The 26,068-nt window shown below is 37.7% G+C and overlaps 1 protein-coding gene across 1 annotated transcript; it reads right to left on the bottom strand.

Moving 5' to 3' along the window:
• Positions 1-1,107: 1,107 nt before the first annotated feature.
• Positions 1,108-18,605, bottom strand: LOC140140554 (monocarboxylate transporter 12-like). The gene is made up of 3 exons (XM_072162313.1): positions 18,563-18,605; positions 7,089-7,913; positions 1,108-1,930 (listed from the first exon to the last, which is right to left on the bottom strand). Exons 1-3 carry the CDS (start codon positions 18,603-18,605, stop codon positions 1,809-1,811), a joined length of 990 nt encoding a protein of 329 aa, XP_072018414.1. The 3' UTR covers positions 1,108-1,808.
• Positions 18,606-26,068: the final 7,463 nt, after the last annotated feature.

Below are 26,068 nucleotides of genomic sequence, written 5' to 3'. Positions count from 1 at the left end.
GTAGTGCATTTTGTTATATGTGTGAGCCGAACTGTCGCGGTAGATGCAATCGTGCTTTTGTTGAATGCATTTGAGTAGTCCGCCATATTTACGGGATGATACGTCATATGCACAGCCTCTATTCAGTTGGTCGTTGTATGATTTTGTTCATTCACTCATTCAAATTTTATTTATATCATTTGAAGACTGAGCCTATTATGATACATCCTCCGTGGAACAGTTTCAAACAAATTATAGCTAGGGATTGTTGGGGCAGAGGTTATCTTTTGAATCCTCTTAAAGGGGGTCCCAAATTTACAAAAAGTCTGCGTCAATAAAATTGCGCACCCCCTATTTTGGCAACAATGATCCCAAACCCCAAAATTGTATTGAAATCAGTCTTTTTGAATAAAATAACACACTTTCTGTGGTCATCGTGTGACTCCCTACATTTTGGTCATAAATCATTTTATGACCCCTCCTATTATTCTTTCCAAGACTTTATGACCCCCGTATATTTGGGACCCCCCCCTTCGAATAAAATGATATACCTCTTATAACCACTGATGCATAGGCAATCAGCGCGAATTAAAAGACTTGTCGCACGCGACAGTTCGTCTCACACACATAACAAATGCCTATACAATCAAATAGGTTCATTACAACATTTGATTGAATGGATTGAGTTACTCTAAAATGAAACGATAAAACAAAGAATCATGAAAAAAGATACATACAAGATAAAATTATAAAATTATATAAACAATGTTAAAGATAAAATCAAGAAAATAGAGAATAAAATTTCCTCAAATCAGAAAAACAAACATTGACAGACATCATAATCTGTCAGAAATTACTGCATGAGATTCGAACCATCAATCTTCTCCACAAGTTCTCTTTATCCTCGCACTATAGTCTAATGCTCTGCTCACTGGGCCACAACGTATCAGGTGAATGATTACCGCATTATCATGAACAAGTTTGTTCGATCTTGTGTATGTGTCGAGTTTCACCCTTTAACTACACGTACCCTTAATGATCAGTGATAATAGTCGGCTTTTACAGGGATGGCGCTCTCTCATTTCCATGAACTCCATAGCGCCATTAGGCGAACGTTTACGGTAGTTTAAAAACATTAAAAATAAACACTTGCAGTTTATAACCTAGACACAAGGATACTCGACCAGCGAGTCCTTGGCAAGGGAAATAATGAGTACATGGAGCGCAAAGACATCAGGACTCAGAGGATGGAGCACGGAAGACTTGAAAGCAGAAAAGATGGATCAAACGCATTCAACCCCTCCGTGCCACAACCACAAACGCACCCGATGTCCATGGGCTCCAGGCACTCGGTTAAAATACAAATGTGAAGCTGTGGAAAAGCATCTAAAATGCAAAAATATATATGATTACAATTTAAAAATATCTGGTTCCTGCCAGGTGGGTTCGAATTTAGAACAGAATATGCTAAAAGAAGTACAAAGAGCAATTTTTTATGATCAAATCAGTTTTTATCTTCAACCCGGAGCTCGATATTTTCAGGAAGGGGGATAGTGTTGAGGTCCCACATTAATTGTTTGTCAAAACCCTCCAACATAAGTATCAAAAATTGAAATTTGAAATACATATACTCCTTGTGTGGGATATTAAGGTAATTTCTTCCATAGAGGGTTTGGATTTCAACTCGAATAGCCCATTATTGCAACAACAACAACAACAACAACAACCATGACAACAACAGTAACAACAACAACAAAAGAGCTGCTTATTTTGTCAACCGCGGGTCATATTCATGGAATTACGGTTGATAGTAACTGGTAAATACAATATTATGTTGTTCTTGAGGGAAAACACACTTGTCCAAGATTTAGTATCACAATGCCCAATGCTTGGATCACCCCCAATACAACATATGACCAACGGTAGCTATGAGTTGTTCGGTAGATAAAACCTGCATGCAAAGAACAAAATAGAGAAGAAAACAACAATTATTCGACAATGCACATTCCACCTTGTTAGACATGCATTTGGTTATGTCTTGAGTTAGGATTAGCCGTATGGTTAGGGGTAGGTACCCAGCAAACACAAAAACGTTTTTAAAACGTTTTAAATAAGTTATATTTTGGCTTTTGATTTAGGTAAAAACGTTACATTAAAATGTCGGGTTATATAAAGGTCATGATAACGTTTTAAAACGTTTTGTATGAAAACACACTACAACAATATTTTTAAATGCTTTCAAAAAATGTTATTGTAAACTATTTTTGCAAACATTTTTGCCAAATATTGTGTCAATACTTAAACAAAATTATGTTAAAATATTTGAACCCAGCAAACACAGAAATGTTCTTAAAATGTTTTTTCAAAACCTTTTAATAACAGGTCATGAAAACGTTTTTAAAAATATGCTATTGAAAATATTTTTGGGCAAACATTTTTCGCAAAATATTTTTTCAACCCCAAAATAACATTCTGTTTAGAATGTTTTGTATCAAGTTTTCAAGAATGTTTTTGGAATGTTATTAAAACGTTTTTATACCCCTTATATAACCCAATATTTAAACGTTTTCTGTAAATCATTTTTGTTTGCTGAGCAGTAGATTATCAAAAAATGTTTTTTAAGGTTATAAAAACATTTTATACTCTTAATATACCCTTTATATAACCCGACATTTAAACGTTTTCTGACAACCTTTTATAACCTTTTGCGAATGATGTCGAAAACGTTTTGTGTTTCCTGGGTAGGCCTATAGTCAGTCATGGCTAGGATTATATTAGGGTCAGTCCATGTCGAAACAGATTGAGTGTACACCCATCCTCTTGGATTTTGCTCTCCTTTGGCTCAGGGGTACCTTTCATGGATCCCTAGGTGAGGGCACAAGAAAAAATTCAAATTCCATTTCGTTTGCGAATGGCGGGCAATCAAAGTTTGGCGACCTCGACCAAAATTGTGAATTTAAGGGGTCCAAATGACAAAGTGCTCTCTTTGAGGGGCACTTTCTTCTTAATTGAATCAGTTGTGATCCTCTTTTTGAATGTGGTCACTCACTGGCTGTGTCTGAAATACCTAATGCCAAAAAAGATAGATTTCGGAATTTCGTTGGGATTTCAGCGGGGTCAAAATCAGCACTTCGTACTGTTCAATCAAATTATCTTGATTTTGAAGGACCCATGATAATGTCACAGTGCACTTATAGGTCCTAATTATGTTCAGAATGGATTAACCATATGCCAATGTCTATGAGCAATTTAAAAAAAAGAGAAATTTCTAGACCCCTACAGAATTTTAGGCCACCCCTAAAGTGGTTCAGCCACAAATGGCACTTAAAGTGGGCAAATGTTGACCCCTAATAACTTTAGGTGTACACCAGATATGAATTTCTAGTCTTTTGCATCTGAAAGAATGTAGTTTAATGTTACTAGGAACATAAGATTTGTTTTGTATTTTTTGTGTTTTAGTATTAAGTTGACGCTTTCAAAAATAGTCATTTTTGCCTAACATACCATGCATACAGGATACGGTACAAAATGCCAATTTTAGTATGATATTTTTTATATTTTGATCACTTTATAGCCATTTGTATTATTTATCCTGATATTTCAAGTTGCTCTTGAGTCAAGTAATAAGAAAAACTACTTTCTAATCCTCTGTATGGATTTTTAAGGGGTCAAAAATGCACTTCCTGGCAACGATGCACATGCAAAGTACAGGTTATGGGGTCAAATTTTCAGAATGCTCCCAATTATGTCAAGTAATATATCAAATTACTCGTATGGTCATGAGGATTCCAAAAATGTATAGTTTGTTATGTGTCAGACCTTTCAGGAGGGCGCTATAACGATAAAAATGTTCATAGGTCAACGACCTTTTTGAAAGTATCAAAATACAAAAAATACAAAAGAAATTTTATGTTCCTAGTAACATTAGACTACATTCTTTCAGATGCAAAAGACTAGAAATTCATATCTGGTGTACACCTAAAGTTATTAGGTGTCAAAATTGCCGATTTTAAGCGCCATTTGTGGCTGAACCACTTTAGGGGGGCCTAAAATTCTGTAGGGGGTCTAGAAATTTCTCTTTTTTTTAATTGCTCATAGACATTGGCACATGGTTAATCCATTCTGAACATAATTAGGACCTATAAGTGCACTGTGGCATTATCATGGGTCCTTCAAAATCAAAGATAATTTGATTGAACAGTATGAAGTGCTGATTTTGACCCCCTCTGAAATCCCAACGAAATTCCGAAATCAATCTTTTTTGGCATTAGGCATTTCAGACACAGCCAGTGAGTGACCACATTCAAAAAGAGGGTCACAACTGATTTAATTAAGAAGAAAATGCCTCTCAAAGAGAGCGCTTTGTCATTTGGACACCTTAAATTCCCAATGTTGGTCAAGGTCGCCAAACTTAGATGGCCCGCCATTCGGAAACGAAATTGAATTTGAATTTTTTCTTGTGACCTCACCTAGGGGTCCATGAAAGGTACCCCTGAGCCAAAGGAGAGCATAATCCAAGAGGGTGGGTGTACACTCAGTCTGTTTTGACATGGACTGACCCATTAGTGTTAAAGGGCGTTAAATGTTTTTGGCACGGCCAAAGGGGGAGGCCTATGATTACGAAGTGTCATTAATTTTGTTATTCTCTTACGGGACACGATGCTTTTTAGGAAGGAAATGATATTTCTTATTGCGCTGTGATTTATTCAGTTGAAAATGAGCTATTAAAACACTGTTAAAATACTGATGATGGAGAAATTCAGCTGTGCTGTGTTGGGTGCCCCATCCTAGGTGAAATTATCAGGATTTTTTGAAATAACCCGGGGAAATAACCTATAACAATAATAGATATTGAAAAACAACAACAACATCGCTCCGCTCCTATCTGCGTTCTGACCACAGTGTCTAATGGGCTATTCCAGAAAATAGATGCACACCCCCTATAGAGGAGTTCGGATATCCGGACTTTTTGTCCAATCGTGACTGTTGGAAATCCAGACTTTTAAAGTGTCCAAAGGTAAAAAAATCCGGCAGAAAAATAGTTCGAAATCAGAAATCCTCAATTTGAGAGCTCATTTTGGACATTTCCGTGATTTTTCCTTCATTTAATTGGATTTCCAAGCTTTTTCAAGTGACATTGGCAACTGGAATTCCAGTCATTTTCAGAAAGCAGACTTGGAAATCCGGACATTTCTTTGATTGAAAATTTACTCCTCTATAGGGGGTGTGCACTTATTTTCTGGAATAGCCCAATGCAAGCGTCAATTTGAATCTTGAACCTATATACCTCAAGCCTCGGCATGTATATTATCGACGTCGATTCGATGCCGATGATTGAGGTAATGCACAGAGTAACCGCCTTCAACTCATTTGCATAGAATTGGATACCAGGATCGTATTCTGATTCGTTAGCATACTTTTGGATACCTCCATATTTGGTATTACCTAAAAATGTTGTTTACATAGTGACGTCATTAGAGCTGGTCACTTCGTCCAAAAGCCGACGAACGAACGTTTGCAGGTTTTTTTAAATTGAAATACGTTTTCTCACACTTTCATACACACAATGTTTTTCCCAATACTGAATACACACAGGTTTCTCCAGATCAGTATTTAAGAGAGATTATCTGAGAAACACTGACACCATGGGAAAAGGCGGAAGATGGGGGTCAGCAAATTTCAACCATATTTTCAGGTTGGCAATTTAACAAGTTTGGATAAGTGTACACAGCAATCATTTAAAAAAAAATCTGGTAAGTTCCCTCCTGGGCAAAATGGGACCCCCTAAAATATGCCCCTAATACGTATTCCCTGACTTGTAAAATGCCGTTTTATACCACTTCTAGTTTCCTTTGATTTATACAGATTAGTGTCTACAGTTTCATTTTAGTATGTCATCTGTGTCTGTGATATTTTTACCGTTTTTAACCAAGATCTGTAATTGAATTTTTAGTTGATTTGTGTTTTTCGAGCCCCGTGAAATATTTTGAATTGGTTTCTCCCTCCTCAAACCACGGACTCTTGCCCTTATTATAGCTCCTTTAGTAGTTTCTTTATACAGCTTATCTAGGTGTAACTTTGCTTCATTATATATCTGTTCTTAAATAGGCCTACATTTCCATCATTGTCTATTTTCTCTTCTAATTATTTAACATAATTTTCCAATTTCTCAAGAAGATTTTTTTACGAGGGGCTTTTTTTACAACATTTTACAGTGACGTCTTTTATATTTCTTTTACATAATTCCCAAGTAAGTTGATTTGATATTTTTCCGGGTATAATCCTTTTGGCAAGAACAAATAACTTTACGAATCTCTTTTTGTAATTATTATTATTTGGGAGTGAAGAATTAAATTTTTAAAAACCTGGTCCAGTATTTGTTTTTCCCATTTGTAATTTTAATGAAATAGCATTATGGTCTGTTTTTACAGAGGGTCTAATATCAGTAGTTTCAACAGCGTCGATGAACTCTTTGTGAATCAGCCAATAACCTAACCTAGAGAATAAACCAAGATTTTTTTTCACGTGAAGTGACGTTTTTCTGGCCACCTGTGAATGTGTCTCCAGATATCAATTAAATTACAATGTTTAATACTTTTTTAAAGATAGTTGCATGGTATATTTGCCCTTTTCATATTTTTAGAACTTATCTTTATTATGGTTTTGAGTACAACTTAAATCACCACCAATAATAACATTGTACATAGCATTTCGTTTAATCCAATGAAATGTTTTCTTGAAGAACATATCTTAAAATACGATATTATAATCAAAATTGATCTGTTGATCTGATCAACAAAACAAAAATTGGCTGATTCCATATAGGTGTTTTGTCGTGACAGGTGAAGCTTACGTCGTTACATATATGACCAACAAATAGGGTTGAAAAGAATAACAAATTTCATATAATAAAATCGTACATTGTAACTTTAAAAACACATGCAATGTAATTGTAGACTGAAATAAAAAGACTTATTTGCGTATGACGTCCTGTCAACCAGACCAGAAATACCACACTGCGCAGGTCAGGAACCAATCACGATGTGCCTTTGCCTTGACGTCAGGCGCAAACTAGTCTGTTTAAATCGGTCTTCAATTATAACACATACCTGGTACAAAGCCACCAACAATTCTTCCAAATCCACTGATGCCACGAACCCATCCCATTGAATTTATCAGGCGCTCCTTACCGAATTCATCAAACAGTACTACATTAGTACTAGAAGAAGTCATGCCTATACCCAAGCCTTGGAAGAATCCTAGCACCATCATCCCCGAGTACAGCTCCACCATGGTATCCAGAGCAAAGCTTACAGTCGTTATGCACATTCCAAAAGTCCACACTGTCTTACTTGATATCTCGTGACCTGACATACTGCTGAAAACACCCGGCAGAAGTCGGCCAATCAAGTCACCAACTCCAGCAGACGTGGAGATAAAGGAAGCTTGGAGTATTGGCACGCCTTTGCTGATTACATTTGGGACCAGATATATCAACCATGCCATCTGAGAGAATCGTATTGTTGTTGACACCAGGGTGATGATGATGAACATGTGATCTTTAAAGAGGGAACCATCCATTGTTCTTACTAACGAGAAACAGCAATCTGAACATAAATTGTCGGAGTTCTCATCTTCTATATTAGCGCCTTCTATTTCATCCTCTTGAAGTAAGAAATGGTCCAAATTATCTGTTCTTGTTGGAGGCCTTAAAAGAACACCAAATACGGCAATGTGAAATGCTAGGGCACCAAGAAGCCACATTGCACCTCGCCATCCATATATTTCAACAAATATTTGAGTTAAAGGTCCTAATAACATAATACCAAGTGAGGATCCCGCTATGGTAAAACTGTTAGCCAGACTGAAATGTTTATGAAAATATTGTCCTAGCACAGCGAATGGAGGATCGTTTATTAGACCAAAACCTATGCCTGCAAAGGAATTGAAAGAGAATTATTGTGCCAACCAATTATAATGTAAATGTAACGTGAGGCCCCAATGATTTTCATTTCGCTCTTGTGGAATTATTTCAAGAGCTACTAACTTTTTACTTGTTAGATAGGTACAAAATAGTCATTTCCTTTTACATTTAGCAGAAAATTAGTTGGAAATCGCATTTTTGTAGAATTTTTAGCCGAAAATCAATGTTGCCTCTACTTTGGTACATAGCCAGAATTTCCCAAATTTGCATGGGCGCCCTCACCTTATGATGTCATAGAGACAATTTTTGTACTTAATTTGGTATCACTGGATAGAGGAGCCCCGTAACTATCCATAAGTACCAAATATAACATTAATAGCAACCACGGCCACGAGGATTTTATATGCACCCAATATAGTTTTTATAGGCCGCATATAAACAATTCTACGACGGTGAAATTTTTTTTAAATAAAATTGTAATTGCTAGCATGCTATCAGTAATGTCATCCTTTTTGACATATTCTTGGAAAAAGACGAGGAACTTCTTATTTGAAGGTTCTGTGGAGAGATAGAATGCTACAAGAACTGCTTTAAGGGCTAGGTCACGGGTAGGTCATCCACTTTTGCACATGAACAGTATTTTTTGTGGGACCTGAGAGCACACCAGACATACCAAATTGGATTCTGAACACGAGGAATATCCTTCTATTATCAAATAATTTTGATTTGATGAAATTCGCTATATAATACAAATTTTATGGTAAATTATAAGAAATTGAAATTTTTGACATGAACACAAATTATAACTCTGAATATTAAAGAAACAAAATGTTACTTTTTTAAGTCGCCATGATTGATTGTAGCATTTAGAGCTAGGTTCAGGAATACGCCAAATCCGAAAAAAGGGTGCCATACATATGTTGGCGATATTATTTAACAACCCAGGTGACCATTAAACCTTACGAACGTTATCAAGAGTGTGCAAGTCCCATATATTATGTTGGCGATATTATTTAACTTAACAACCCAGGTGACCATCGTGCCAAGGTGACGTGGATGATCGAGCCTTTAAAGTGATTCATCCCAGCAAACACAAAATGTTTTACAGAAAACGTTTAAATGTCGAGTTATTATAAATGGTATAAAAACGTTTTAATAACATTCCAAAAACAATTTTGAAAACTTGATACAAAATATAATGGTATTTTGCAAAAATATTTGCCCAAAATATTTGCAATTACGTTTTAAAAACGTTATCATGACCTTTATATAGCCCGATATTTAAATGTTATTAAAACTTTTTGAAAAAAAAAATTTAGAACATTTATGTGTTTGCTGGGATGTTGCCTTATGCGATATTTTTACTTTCCTGAATAAAGCGTTTCTACTTGGGAAATTACCAGGTTTGAATAATGATCACTCAAAACACTTGAAATAAATGAGTCATCAGGCCAACGCGTGTTTTTACATGATGTCCACAAAGACCAAATTAGTCAATTAGTCAAGACAGTGTGATTTTTACAAATGAAGAGCTTTGATGCAAAACCCCTTACATCCACTTGAGCAATTTTGAGAACACATCAAAATATCATCAACAAAATCACTGATATAAGAGGGTTTTCAACAAAAGCAGTTTATAGCGGGATGCTCATCCTACCCAAGCCATTAGAAAATGAATTTGGAGAAAACCTTCTGATAATTACAAACACTCGCTGAGCATCAAGACCTTCCCTCTAAGCTTTTAATCCGATAAGCTGATTATCTATTTGTTTTCATGAATTGTAAGACATTCTTTGATGTATTACTGAGCTCAATCATCTGAAATTACTGGAGCGTGAGCCACCCAGGCTGGTGGCTCAGCATAGTATTTTATTAACAGAAGGTTTTCTCCAAATTCGTTTCCTAATGATCCCGCCCAAAACTGCTTTTGTTGAAAATCCCCATATATCAGTACGTTTTTTGATGATTTATTGATGTTTTCTCAAAATTGCTCAAGTGGATGTAAGGATTTTGAAACAAAGCTCTTCAAATATGGGACGCGTTAAGGGATGGTGTATGAACGTTTGGACAGTATTTATTGTGGGACATTAGAGCACATCAGACATATCGAATTGCATTCTGAATACGAAGAATGTCCTGATGATATCAAATAATTTTGATTTTTTGTAATTCGCAATGCAATACACATTTGATGGCAAATGATTAAAAGTTGATATTTTTGATATTTAACAGTACTCGAAGTAAACTTTATAAATCTGATGATTTATACTTAAAGTGTATGTAGGTGGGATGAAAAGCCGACGATCAATTGAAAATTTTGACCTTTCGTATTGAAGATATGGATTTTTTTCCCCAAAACACAAAAAAAATTTAGGTCTTTTTAGGAAAAAATCCAGGTGGTGGTCGCAGTGCATTCTCTAAATTCAGTAAATTTTTCATCGTCAACCGTGTAATTGAATGGGATTATTTTGAAATTTTAAAACGCTTGAAATATCACAAACAAATAGGCCTATGTTAATAAATAATATAAATACATGTTAAAACCGTTGGGGTTCGATAATGAACCCCACAAAATTAACTGAGTACCGGTATATGGTAAATGCCATACGGTCGGGCGGTTTCTCAAGTTGCCGGCTCTATCATGCCATTCACCGCCTGAAAAAATCCATATCTTCAATGTGAAAGGTCAAAATTTTCAATTGATCGTCGGCTTTTTCTCCCAGCTACATACACTTTAAGAATATATCATTAGATTTATAAAATTTACTTCGAGGACTGTTATATATCAAAACTGTGAAAAATATCAAATTTTAATAATTTGCCATAAAATATGTATTACATTGCGAATTTCAAAAAATCAAAGTTATAGGGCATATTTCGTATTCAGAATGCAATTCGATATGTCTGATGTGCTCGCATGTCCCACAAAAAATACTGTCGAAACGCTCAAAACGCTCATTCCAGATCTCTTAAGTACTACAAAATTATCGGGATCATAATGAAGAGCTTGTTTCAAAAAGGGATTAAGTCACTTTTCCAGTGTCAGATGAAGTCCAGTGAGATTGGATGAAAAGTTGGAAAATTCGAAACGGTAATTCCAGTATTTTATTCAGAATTTATATATATGGGCCAGTTCGGGCAGTTTTATTCAAAGACCTTGTTATAATTGTATCCAAAATCTCGTAATTTGCAACCATTTTGTTACTCTTTCTAAAAAATACACCTACCGCAAAAACCACAAAGGAAAATTACGAATTGACCTTATTATAATTGTTTCCAAAATTTCGTAATTTGCAACCATTTTGTTACTCTTTCTAAAAAAAATACCTACCGCAAAAACCACAAAATGAAAATTACGAATTGCCCTTATAATAATAGTTTCCAAAATTTCGTAATTTGCAACCATTTTGTTACTCTTTCTAAAAAAAATACCTACCGCAAAAACCACAAAGGAAAATTACTAATTGTAGAAAAGACTGTGAAAAGGAAGCAAGAATCATTCCAGCACTAAGCAGGATCCCACCCATGATTACTACTGGTCGACATCCACAAAGTCTGGCAAACCCTCCAACCACTGGCCCTTTAAAGAAGAAAAGGGATAATGTTGCTTTAAGGGGGTACTACACCCCTGGCCAATTTTGTGCCTATTTTTGCATTTTTCTCAAAAATTATAGCACATTGGTGACAAGTAAGATATGTATATCATAGGGGCAAGGACTACAACTACTGTACTGAAAATTCAGCAACTCAAAGCAAGTAGTTATTGATTTATTGATCAAATATTGGGTTTCCCTCATTTTTGACTGTAACTCCACAACTGTTGTCTGTGCTGAAATAAAGTTTCCAGTGCAGTAGTTATAGTCCTTGCCCCTATAATATACATATCTTACTTGTCCCCAATGCGCTATAATTTTTGAGAAAAATACAAAAATAGGCACAAAATTGGGCAGGGGTGTAGTACCCCCTTAATGCTTATTTAGAATGATTTCGAGTTGTGTGACAGAGATAAAAAGACTAGTTCGCGTCTGAAATTCTGACAACTAGACAGAAAATGCCGTACTGCGCAGGTCGGCAACTAATCACGGCGCGCCTTTTCCCCGACGTCAGACGCAAATTAGTATTTTTATCTCTGTCTTTCATTATAAAGGTCCGTAATCCGATCGACTGCCTCATTCCCTAGATTTTTCTCATTGTTGATGAGTTTTTGGTATCATAGGCCCATAATAGACCATTACCATAGTCTTCCCATCCTGAAAAAAAGCGGGTCATTTTTACTAAAATGGTTAAGATTGCCCACTTTCAGTGATTTTGGTGTCTTGTTTAATGCATGTTTTCTGACATGACAAATTCAACTGAACAACTTACAAATCTAAATGGTCTTTTTGACCTTGAAATGTCAAAATAGCCGATTTTATGCATTTTGGTGGTCATTTAATTGGTCAATGGCACTCCGCGTGGTAGTACACGGAGTGCCATTATACACAATCAATGCACTCCGCCTACTTTTCTAACCGCTTTTCTGATTGGCTGCTTTGATACAGGAATGTATGAATTTGTAATATTTGGCAAAGAATAACCAAATTAAAATTTGACCGAAATCGTTAGGTGTCGTCCTTTTTGTTTTTATATAAAAAAATGTATAAACACCCGTTTAATACCTATAATATCTCCACTCGATGCGCTTATTGATACCACCAGTCCAAGGATCCATATAGGAATATCAAGTTGAGAATGCAGTGTTGTTAGTAGAACACCAAATGATTTTCTTAGTCCAGTGTTGAGGAACTTAGTACCAAGACAGCTGATAAGGACGAACCATTTCCATCTATTTGGACGCATCTGATTTTCCACCACCATGATTCTGCGAAGAAATCAACAATTAGGCCTACACAAAATGTGTAACAGGTTACACTTGATGTAGCCTCAATTAATAACCTGTTGTATTTGTAAACTAATATTATGTGAAAATGATGCCGTAATGTCAAACTACTAATGTCAAAATCGAAATCCTTGTGCTCGATATACCTGAAAAAGTGTCTTTGTACATAATTATAGGTGCTCCGGCTCAAAATGTAATTTTTCAAACTGGCGGCGGCGGCCATTTTGGATTTTGGCCTCTAGCGAAAAATGCCGGGATTTTTGCGAGGGACATGTGGGGTAATTTTTTTCTAAATAGTTCATAGAAATCAAATCAATCGTCAAACCTTACTAGCCAGAGAATGGTCACGGAATTGTTTTTGACTATAATATAGGCCTACTACTTGTTAGGTATTTTGACTTGCATGCAGGATATTTTATTGCAACCAATCTCCCAAAATACAAACATAGAGTCGATCATCTGAATAGTGAATCGCTGATAGAGCCTTAATATATCCGTCTCAACGTTCACTTCCACAAAACGGTGGATATGTGGATATGTGTGGGTATATATTCCCTCACTATGGGGACATCAACCACCTACGGGGACATTTCAAAGTCCCCTATAAACACAGGTACCTCTTAAAACACGTAAAACACCAAAATTGTATAGAGGGGTGTGGGGACACTGTTTTGAGGACATTATTGACCCATATACACATGCACGTCCCCATATATTTATATATATATACACTCCAATTATTTATGTCCCCAAAACGCTTCTTTTTTTTGGTCCCCATAACGCCAGTTTTGTATGTATATAATGCAAAAAAAAATCAGGTTCGAAAACATTTCATATAATAAAATCGTACATTATGGTAAACAAAGACAAATGTATACTCACCATATATACTGAGTTATTATATGACTTGAGAAAATTGCTGTATGGTATTCATCTGCAGCGTCGTGGAAATGTCAATGGCTTGATAAGTGCAAGTCAGGCTGTCGAGTCTAAAACGTTACGAGGTTAGGCCGCAACTGGAATACTGAAGCTAACAACATAACTTTTATAAGCAGGGCAACATAAATGAATGGCAAATGAACGGGCTATCTGATGCTAAATGGCCTCGTAAATGGCAAACACTCCCGTATTATTGTCCAATAGTTGATCGGTATTGGCATCGCCTTTATTAAGTCACGGTAGCGTGCAACCAGGGATCTATACGAAGGGATAAGCATCCTAGGTTACATAACCAAACCGGAAGATGTATCCTAGGTCTAGACAATAGGAGGATTAGCGGCCATTTTGTCTTCTACATGATTTTATTCACGTGTCCTTATACTTTAGTACACAAATATATAAGTATATAAGTACAATTTTAAAATTATATTTTGAGTATACAATATATTTAGTTAGGTGAAAAAGTTCACTTTGGTGACCACTCTCTGGCTAGTAAGGTTTGACGATTGATTCGACTTCTATGGACCATTTAGAAAAAAAAATAGCCACCATGTCCTCGCGAAAATCCCGGCATTTTTCGCTAGAGGCCAAAATCCAAAATGGCCGCCGCGACCATTTTGAAAATTTAAGTTTTGAACCAGAGCACCTATAATCATGCACAAAGACACTTTTTCGGATATGTCGAGTACAAGGATTCCGATTCTGACATCAGTTTGACATTACGGCATCATTATCACCCAGAAATCCAAGATGGTGGCCGGCACCATCTTGAAAAATTTAGTTTTGAACAAGAGGACCTTAAATCGTGCACAAAGACACTTTTTTTGGATAAGTCGACCACAAGGATTTCAAATTTGACATTACTTTAACATTACAAACTCATATTTCCCCAGAAATCCAAGATGGTGGCCGCCGGCGCCATCTTGAAAAAAATAAGTTTTGAACCAGATTACCTAAACTCGTGTACAAAGACACTTTTTCCGGTAAGTCGACCCCAAGAAATCCGAATCTGACATTAATTTGACGTTACAAAATAATTTTTGCCCAGAAATCCAAGATGGCCCCCATTTGGTAGAGCGTAAATGTGATTTTTGAATGAGTGCAGAAGCATAAGTGTGTCATTTCCGCCTTATCTGGGGTTCATGTCCCTTATATGGGGTTTAAACTGCCTTATCTTGGGTTTACATCCCTTATCTAGGGATAAGGCGCCTTACCTATGGTTTAGACGGCCTTATCCTGGGTTTACGTTCCTTACCTGTGGCTAAGATGCCTTAACCTTAGCATATCGCAGTCTAAATCCAGATAAGGCATCTAAACCCCAGATAATGCGCCGTAACCCCAGATAAGGGACGTAGACCGCCGATAAAGCAGTCCAAACCCCAAATAAGGCGCTTTAACCCTAAATGAGGAACATAAACCTAAGATAAGGCATCTAAACCCCACATAAGGTACCTAAACTCTAGATACGGGTCGTAAACCTCAGATAAGACAATCTAAACCCTAGATAAGGCGCCTTAACCCCAGATAAGAGACATAAACTCAGATATGACAGTTTAAACCCCCGATAAGGCGCCGTAACCCCAGATAAGGGACGTACACCTCAGATAAACCAGTCCCAACCCCAAATAAGGCGCCTTAACCATAAATAAGGAACATAAACCTAATATAAGAGAAGTAAACCCCAGACGGCGCCTTATCTGGGGTTTAGACTGCCATATCTGAGTTTACGTCTCTTATCTGGGGTTAAGGCGCCTTATTTTGGGTTTAGATGCCTTATCTGAGGTTTACGACCCTTATCTGGGGTTAACAACCCTTATCTAGAGTTAAGGCACCTTATGTGGGGTTTAGATGCCTTTTCTGGGGTTTATGTTCCTTATTTAGGGTTAAGGCACCTTATTTGGGGTTTAGACTGCTTTATCTGGGGTCTACGTCGCTTATCTGGGGTTACGGCGCATTATCTGGGGTTTATATGCCTTATCTGGGTTTAGACTGCGATATGCTAAGGTTAAGGCATATTAGCCACAGGTAAGGAACGTAAACCCAGGATAAGGCCGTCTAAACCACAGGTAAGGCGCCTTATCCCTAGATAAGGGATGTAAACCCAAGATAAGGCAGTTTAAACCCAATATAAGGGACATGAACCCCAGATAAGCGGAAATGACACACTTATGCTTCTGCTCTCATTCAAAAATCACATTTACGCTCTACCAAATGGGGGCCATCTTGGATTTCTGGGCAAAAATTATTTTGTAACGTCAAATTAATGTCAGTTTCGGATTTCTTGGGGTCGACTTACCGGAAAAAGTGTCTTTGTACACGAGTTTAGGTAATCTGGTTCAAAACTTATTTTTTTCAAGATGGCGCCGGCGGCGACCATCTTGGATTTCTGGGGAAATATGAGTTCGTAATGTCAAAGTAATGTCAAATTTGAAATCCTTGTGGTCGACTTATCCAAAAAGTGGCTTTGTACACGATTTAAGGTCCTCTTGTTCAAAACTAAATTTTTCAAGATGGTGCCGGCCTCCATCTTGGATTTCTGGGTGAAAATGATGCCGTAATGTCAAACTAATGTCAGAATCGGAATCCTTGTACTCGACATATCCGAAAAGTGTCTTTGTACATGATTATAGGTGCTCTGGTTCAAAACTTAAATTTTCAAAATGGTGGCGGCGGCCATTTTGGATTTTGGCCTCTAGCGAAAAATGCCGGATTTTCGCGAGGGACATGGTGGCTATTTTTTTCTAAATGGTCCATAGAAGTAGAATCAATCGTCAAACCTTACTAGCCAGAGAGTGGTCACCAAAGTGAACTTTTTCCCCTAACTATATTCTGTAGTAAATCGATGAAATGACGGTGATTGTTCAGGTATTATATGCTTGATAGAATTAAACTGTCTGACCAGCTAGTATTCTCCTCCGCCGCCGTCAGTGTGATTTCAGTCACTGTCGTGTTGCGAAGGTGGAAGAGACTAAAGCTGCATGTATTGACGAACACGCATGCGTTAAAAATGATGTAGCCTAGGTCGAACAATAGCGTGACGTAGTTCCCGGCATTGTTCCTATGCACTTTCACCCTCCTGGTGCAACTCTGCGCAGGTTGACGAATTTCAGTCCAACATGTCCAATTTCCAAATGACTCATGATGCAGTCATGTCTACAGTAGAATTCATCTCGACCTTTGCAGGACTTAACCCCATTAAAAGCTATTAAACCAAGATAACACTCATTGAAACAGCTCAACTGATTAAATCGGATCTTCTCTGGCTGTGCACATGTGACTGTTTTCATGTGCGATATCGCAATAAAGTTTGTATTAAAGCTTCAGTTGGGTAACCGATTATAAAGAAAACGAAAGGAAACAATGGTATGTGTACCATTGTTCACGAAATGAGACAATGGCTGGCGTGCTTTTTGTAAACCAGCATTCTTGAAAATGAGCAACATAATGATTGTGAAAACACGGTTTGGAAATAATTTCGTCATATTTTTGGTGTTATCTGTCGTTTACATATCCTTCCTAAAACACAAAAGTACGACCCTCTCCAAACACCTAAATTAGCTAAAAATTTAGGACATGTTACAAAACTATATTGTCTAGAATTTTAGAAGAGTACTTTTAATATTGGCCGGTTATTTTTCACACAGCGACGTTAACTAGGCAATGTACTATTACCTATAACATTAACTAAAACACCAAAGTACGAATATTTCCAAACATCTAAATTAGCTAAAAATTTAGGACATGTTAAAAACTATATTTTCTAGAACTTTAGAAGAGTACTTTTAATATTGGCCGGTTATTTTTCACACAGCGACGTTAACTAGTCATATCCCCATACTGTTAACGTAGGGCTATTTGTAAAGGTCACGCGTCAATGGGAAAGAGCACTGTGTATTGTGTATAGGAAAACGGACAGTAACTGCAGTATGTGACTTTGTGTATTAAATATTACTAGTCACCCGCCTTTCGCGGTCACCGTCTTTCGCGGTCACCGTCTTTCGCGGTTACCGTCTTTTGCGGTACTGATATTTTATATCATTTATTTTAATGTTCTATTTAATGAGATTTGTGAAGTGAGAGGATATTGTCATTTATAATTACAATTGAGAAGGTCAGGAGTCTTGGGGTGCACATGCAGCGCAATTTGAAGTGCAGTCTCAGAACAATCAAAATAAATTTACAATTTAGGACACTTACGTTCAACATGGGCCTAAATATTTAGCACAGACACAGATTACCTGTCAGCTACTCCTGAGTGAGTGAGCAGACAAACCCTCTCGGACCCAGGGTCTGAGCATGATTTATAATAAATTATTGTAATGTCCCTTTATAGTTAAATAAATGTAGGCCTTGAAGACATCCAAATGCTTAGCCTTACCAGACTTGCACCTGCATTGCTAAAAAGTCCCCAATTTTTTTTCTTAACCACCTGTTCACATCTGTTTCTACATGTATGGGACAGGAAATTGTCAAAAGTCTCAGGGAAAATCAAGTTCAAAAGTCACCCATTTGGGCTATCGAACCACGGGCTTGGCAATCCTGATTAATTTGTCATATTAGTCAAGCTTTAGTAGCTGCTCTCCTGCCGGGTTAGGGCGCACACCACTAAATAAACTCCCATTGAAATACGTGTAAATATACATGAAAGTAAGTTTGTTTTTCTACCCCATGTAAAACCATTTTTCATATTTTGGTAGCACCAATATCTTAAATTAAATCTTAGATTAAAATTTATATCAAAATTGGTTTTTGAGAAGTTTTGCTCAGTTTGACCTCTTTTTAAACTGCGTGTTTGATTCTAAAGACTTACTGGAAAGAAAACAATACAGTTCACTTCTTACAATTGGCAGACTCTGTCTCCATCTCAACTCCTGCATCAATCATTTCTTATATGTCCTCGCATGTCGAAATTACAGACGTGCGCGCAGTGACTGGATACATTCAAGTTAATCACAGCATGGAAGAAAGAGATAAGAAGGAACCACAACGACTTCGATCGGCCAAGTTTTAATCCGCTTATCTATTGACGCATGAAAAGAAAAGCTATCAATGGTACTTCCTTTCATGTATGATCCATTTACCGCGATCGATGCTTGGCGAAATCATTACTGGAAAAAACTATAACAAACCCATCCACGAACAAACAAACGCTACCCGGGAGTAAGATTCTGGAATTTCACTGATGCTCTGAACATGTATAGTAGCTTTGTTTTAGGATCTACAGTCAAACTGTTTTCTTGATCGTGTTGTGTAGAAAATGTCCTTTAACACATCGAAAAGGTCATCAAAATCGGCCGTTTTTTTGCTGAGTTTCATCTTTATCAAATAATGTAAGATTTTTGTGACTTTTTCGATGAAAAATAGATGTAAAATGTTCTTAAATAATGCACAATGTTCCGGTTGAGTCCGGTACATGAAACCTGTTTAATTTAATAGCTTATATGTGTATAATCGTAACTATCTAACTCGTTTTGGTGCCAAAGATTGCCAACTCTGAGAAAAAAGTCATCAAAGTTCGGGAAAATTGGGCAAAATGGAAGAAAGAGATGTAGGCCATCAATGACCGATGATCACGTCACCAGAGAAAATCATATAGGGTGCTTGCACGGAAGGTCATTAGTTCAAATCATCCTCCAGACACGCTCCAGAAGACATGCAAATACATGGAGTACAATACCAATCACCTATTTACCGCAGGGTATTGATCAAAGTAAATCCTCATGAATAACAATGTCAATGAAATGTCGGTAAAGGGAGTGGACAAAGTGAATGCGTTCGTTGTGGTTCCTTCTTATCTCTTTCTTCGATGATCACACGTCGAACACTATAAAAGGTGTAGGAAAACATTAGGAACACGTTCAAATATGCAAAATTTCCTGCTCGCTACGCTCGCATTATATGATAAGACAATAAGCCCAATCGCCATTCTAACTTCCGGTTTTTGAAAGCAGTTTTAGGACAGTTTGACCTCTGACATATCGAGAAAATTTACGTAATTATTATTAATTTTCTTATTATTGTCACAATTTTGATCATTAAAAATACCAAATAATTAATTATAAAACACTAATATTTTTTATATTTGTTTTAATTATTGTAAAACATTTTAGATTATATTTTGTACGTACAAAAACTAAATATTTCTGAATTTTTTGAAAGGTCAAAGGACAAAGTGTCCTAAAATTGCAAAAACTGTCCTACAATGCATTGCAAACTTCCAATGCCGATTGGGCTTATTTAAGGTTATAAATTAGGGTTTCCCAAAATCTTAGTGTGTAAAGGGGGGGCAACGATTTTTGGCACGTCGAAAGGGGGGGCAAAGGTTTTTGGCACGTCGAAAGGGGGGGCAAAGATTTTTTTGGCACGTCGAGAGGGGGGGGCAAGCGATTTTTGGCAGACCACTTTGAGAATTCACCACCCTGGGGGTACACATAATTATTGCACAGCCCCTAAAGAGTTTCACAAAATCTAAGGAGCTTGCCGCACATGTTGCGTGTGGTCAATTGTCAAATACAATATAAAGACTAGATCTGGCTTGTGATTTGATGTCCAGATCTCGTGATAATTTTAAATCTTCCGGGCACGTGCTAATACCCTAAACCGATTTGTGACATTTCACAAACTACATACATAATTGTACGCAGCTGTTATACATACGCTTATAGCTTCAGAACTAATATTGTTTTTACAATATTTCAACATAAAAAGAAGGATGATTTATTAACGCGCATTTTGATACCATATTTGTCCAATTTTGTTCAATATTAACAACACAGCAGAGTTTTGAAAGACAAATACCCAAATTTAAAAATTGCAGCTATTTGTATTGATTTGAAGTCAGCGCGAAAATAATGGAGGGTTATACATGCCACAATGCTTGTGTAATAACCATTGATCGCTGTAAACTGCAACATTTAAGATAAGGATAATGAACTGAGTGCAATGCATTAGTCAAGATAATCGCACGCGCCGTGGAGTTCAAAGGTGTAGTACAAACTCAAAATGGAGACATGTATTCAATTCGATTGAAATCGATATTCTATTATTGACGCAGATAAAGAAAGTCGATAATGTACATTGAATTATAGATACAGCAGCTGGATCTTACACGGGTTCCTTTGTATAATTCATTTCTCAAATAGTTGAATATATTACAATGTTTACTTTGGATTTCAAAATTTTTACTTATAAAATGCAGTAAAATATATCCACAGCAAACAGCAAGGCCCCGCTAATTAGTGTATTGCTTTTCGAGTTAAGGTCCGTTCATACTACCACCGCATTTGCGATGCGTTGCTTTGCGATGCCGATATATCGATTAGTTTTGCCGCAACTCAACGCAACTCGTCGCATTTCCCAGTTAAAATGTATTTAACTTTATTGCGATATCGCAATGCAGTACGTACTTGCAGTACGATGCAGTGCGACAAAGCACCGCATCGCAAAGCAACGCATCGCAAATGCGGTGGTAGTATGAACGGACCTTTAGTGTACTGGAAACAAAACCTGCGTTTTTCCTGACAACAAATCGAATTTTCTATAATGGCAACACCATAATCATGACTAGAAACCACAGTTGTGTTTGACCAAACACGAATATCTATGCCCGTGTTTTCCGCTTTAAATGATATAAGTATCATTATCATAGCACCTAAAATAAAAAACCGCCCAATTGGGCGCCAAATGCAAAAGTTAGTGACCATCATGTGAAAGCCCTTGTTATAAACTGTAATTGATATAAGTATCATCCTCATAGCACCTAAAATTAAAAAAAGCGCCCAATTGGGCGCCAAATCCAAAAGTTGGTAACCATTATGTTGAAGCCCTTTTTATAAGCTTTAATTGATATAAGTATCATCCTCATAGCACTTAAAATAAAAAAGCACCCAATTGGGCGCCAAATCTATAAAAACTGGTGACCACCCCCTTGGTCACCCCCTTACAAACCGTGACAACCCTTAACCCTCCTAACACCCATTAACCAACCATACGCCATGTCCCACAATGACAACCTTTTGAGGTGGTCCAAGGCACTAATATCAAAAAGCCTACACATTCCCTTTTAAGGGAATTTTTGTGATCAATTTCCTTGACGTACGATTCAGGCCGTTGGGTCATAGGCCATCATTGTTCCAAGTATGAACCCTGAGGGCGCTATAGTAGTTGAGCTAGAGCTGTTTGAAATTTTACACATATTGCCCCCTGTAGCCCATGACCTTTGACCTTTGGGGTCGGGGTACCCTAGGATGTATCTAGGGGTCATGGGCCATCATTGTACCAAGTATGGGCCCAGGGGCTACTTTAGTTCCTGAGCTAGAGGGGTGCAAAGGACTGATCTTGAGAAGAAGGAGAAGGAGGAGAAGGAGAAGGAGAAGGAGAATCCGAAGACTAAACAGAACAAATACAATATCTATGCCCCGTTGCACGGGCATAGATAATAATGTGGTACTGATCATCATGCACAAATCATAGAATAGAAACTATGCGGCAGGCTCTGTGTGATATCTCATATCATGTAAATGGTATGCTTAGCCTGAGTCGCTCGGCCTATCTCAAACAAAATCGCCATGCGTAGCTTTTGAAAAACGAGAGGATTCGTTGTACTATCACGGCAATTTTTGACACGAAGATATAGGATGATGACGATGTGTCCCGGGACTTCCATAAGAATTTGGATTGTTCAAAATAGGCAATCTTTTACACAAAAGATACAGTTGACTCATCACAATAACTTTCATCCAAATTTCAACATTACGGGGGGGGGGTCGCAATTTTATTGACGCCGACAATTGATAAATTTGGAACCACCACCCCACCCCCTTCCGCAGAAAATGGCAGCCCCCTTTGATCAGCTCGCAGTAGGCGGGAAATGTAATAGCTTTTACCACAACGCCGAAAAGTAGACCCACGTTAAGAGTTTAATAAAGTTGACCTGTCTGGTCTAAATTTTGTGTGTTATTAGAAAGTATAAAATTTAATAAATTATTTCGCTATTAATCCGCGATGTTTTAAGGCCCGCCGATTACGAGCTGATCAAAGTATAGGCCCCAGTATTATTATAAGCCCTATTTACAATAGGCTATCGAGTTGACCTCAATGTTTATTAACACAGGCAAAGGACCGGTATATCTTTATGCTTGAGTGAACCCCATGCAACCACTACATTGTTCAATAGTTATGATGTGGCGGAAGCACTCAAGGAGGTTAGATATAGAAAGGAAAAGTAATAGATTACGTAACGCATATTGTTCCTTTGTGCCAATTAGCGTTCCCGCCAAGATATTCATCGAGAGGTACCTTTTGTTCGGGACAAAGGGCTTCCGCCATTAAATCGGTAACTGACCTGACAGCGTATTAACGCTATATAGGCAGGCCACTGTCAGTGATCAGACGAAAGTCACGTGAAAGCGTCTGCGAGCGAAAGGTACCTTTTGTTATAATACCACCCAAGGGCGTGCTCGAGTTGTCGCATAAACACAAAAGCACAGATTACCGTCGATATAGAATTATTTACCACCCATCATTTAGGCGCCTCATTTAAATAAATTCAATAGAGGCGCTGATCGACTACCCGTAACAACGTGTCATTGCTGCCAGGTATCACTTTCTATAAACTACTTCGCAGCTATAGTATTATGCTGTTATCATGCATATGGTTATCATGGTTATAGGCCTGTTCAATCAAATCAAATGGATTTCTTAATATCACAAATATTCATTTTAAAAGCCAGATCCAATTGAGGTAGTGAAGGTCGAGAGGTGAAAAGAGGAGAAACGGATGGGTGATCGAGATTGTAGGGGAGGGGAGGAAGACAAAAAAAGAAAGGGGGAGGAGAGAGAGGGAGGAGAGCAATGGAGTCAAGCTCTAAATTACATAGGCGTAGATCGGGGGAGGGGTGATGTGGGATCCCCAATATTTTGCCAGGTGATGGTCGATATAATCACCCCCCCCCCATTTTGACGCCTGTGTATTTGTTTCTGTCGAAATTTACCTCATATTTGGCCATTTTAGCCACAAAATACCATTTTTTAGCGCTTCACGCAAATTAATTCCACTTTTGTCCCATATTTAACCAGTTTAGTTTCAATAGGCCTATGATAACATTTTCCCGCGCATTTGTACCATAAGGTTCACTGTACCGGGTAGTTTTAAAAAAATCATATAATGCGAGCGCAGCGAAACAATTTTGCATATTTGAACGTGTTCCTAACGTTTTCCAACACCTTTTTAGAGCGTAATATAGAAACGGTGCCTAAAATATGAGTGCCAAAATCGCTTGCCCCCCTTTCGACCTGCCAAAATCGCTTGACCCCCCCCTTTCGGCCTGCCAAAAATGCTTGTCCCGCCTCCTTTTGGCCTGCCAAAAGTTCTTTACCCCCCCCCCCTATAATTCACCACCACGGGGGTACGCATAATTATTGCACCACCCCAAGTATTTGGAATTATAATATTGCAACGTTTGCCCCAGTCGTAAAATTAGGGGCTGTGCAATGAGCCTATTTTCGGAGTGTGGGTCCAACTTTGGGGCCCTACCATTTCCTTATTTGTTGGTTCCTAAGACTATATTGCTTAGAAATGTAAATATGTGCCTAAATTTATCACCATATAAATTAGAGCATACCGTGACCCCGGGGACCGTGACACTTTCGTTTTGAAATGTGACCTTAAAAATTGGTAAAAGTCCTTCCGTGGGGCACAAATGTGCATTTTCAGGTACCTCTAAGTCAAAAACTATGCAAGAAACACAGCTTTCAATTGAAGATTCTGAAAATATGGGAAAAGGTTACACAGAGTACCCAATTTTAAGCCTAGTATCTACTTGCATCATCAGAAAATATGAGTCTTCAAAAATGTAAAAAATCAGTGACGCGAGTGACACGATGCACAACAGCGAAAGAGGGAGGTCTTCGGACATATCTTGAAAACGATTTGCAGTAGTAGGCTCAAATTTTCTGGGTGTTCATTCTATTTCTATATGAACATTTCTAATGAGGCTCATCAAAATCTGAGGGGGTCAGTCCGGGAGGTCAGTCACCCTTGGGACCGTTCACAAACACTTGTTAGGGGGGCCTGATGCAAATTGGGGGCCCTGAAAATCTGTGACCCTCATAAAGGGGTGGGGCATGATAAAAATGACCACAAATTTTCCTGGGAAAATTGAGTTTATATGCTTTCCTATGGGGTTGACCCATAATTTTCATGTTAAAAGGGGGGTGAAATTCTGGAGATCTCAAAAGGAGATCCGAAAAATGTTCGTGAATTTTTGTGTGCATCAGGCCCCCCTAACAGGTGTTTGTTTTAGGGTGTAAGTTAATAACAGAAACAGCCATGCAGAGAATGAACTCAACCGTACTTATTTCGATATATCCACATGTAAAAGACAAAAGACATGAACCCCCCCCCCCCGGCCGTCTCCCATGACGCTACACCACCGTCTGGAAAATGTGTCGCCGATTTTAAATTATCCTTATGACATCTTTGATGAAATCAATGTTGCTATTACCCTGATTATGCAATAATATACAACAATAGGGGCTATGCAATAATTATAAGCCCTGGGGAGGGTAAAATTGGCAAGCTGAGAGGGGCAAGCAATTTTCGACAGGGCGAGAGAGGGAGCAAGCCATTTTCCATAATGCTAATGTCTGCGCCCATGGGTGTCATGTGTCCCGAACATTTTCCCGCGATAGTGTTCCTTTAATTTTGACTGACTGATGTGGTATTTAATAACGTAAGATCGTGCAAAATAGTTTTGACAATATTCACACCAATATGGTTTTTCTTTAGTGTGAGTTCTGATGTGTCTATAGTGTTTTTGAATCTGTAAAACATTTCTGGCAATACTCACACTGCTATGGTTTTTCTTTAGCATGAGTTAGGATGTGTCTTTTGAGATAACTACACTGTGTAAAGCATTTCTGACAATACTCGCACTGGTAAGGTTTCTCTTTAGTGTGATATTGTTCAGCCAGTCTATTCTCAAAATGAAAACATGAAAAATGAAAAAAATGAAACCTGTACAAAGTAATGGGAGCATTTGTTGGAATGAGGGGATGTATTATGTTGCAAAGGATTCTGGGAAGGGTAAGATATTTTCTCTGCATGCTTGCTATCCCTATGGGTTTTCTTGCCCTAAACCTCTAATGTGTACTTTATCTCTTATACCCAAAATTGTAAAAACACATATCTAGGGTTTATGCAATAGCTGCCAGGTCCTTTATTTTAAGATTATGTACAATATAGAATGCAGAAATTGTCAAATGTCTATAGGGTAGCTATATTGCAGATAATGGCCTTCTTGATATCGTTACAACTTCTGCAACATGTTTGCCTGGCCTAATTAAGT

Source organism: Amphiura filiformis, chromosome 19, assembly GCF_039555335.1.
Source record: "Amphiura filiformis chromosome 19, Afil_fr2py, whole genome shotgun sequence".
In the NCBI taxonomy this organism is placed as follows: domain Eukaryota; kingdom Metazoa; phylum Echinodermata; class Ophiuroidea; order Amphilepidida; family Amphiuridae; genus Amphiura; species Amphiura filiformis.
Note: the sequence above shows the minus strand (reverse complement) of the source record. Positions and strands in the feature narration are given on the sequence as shown.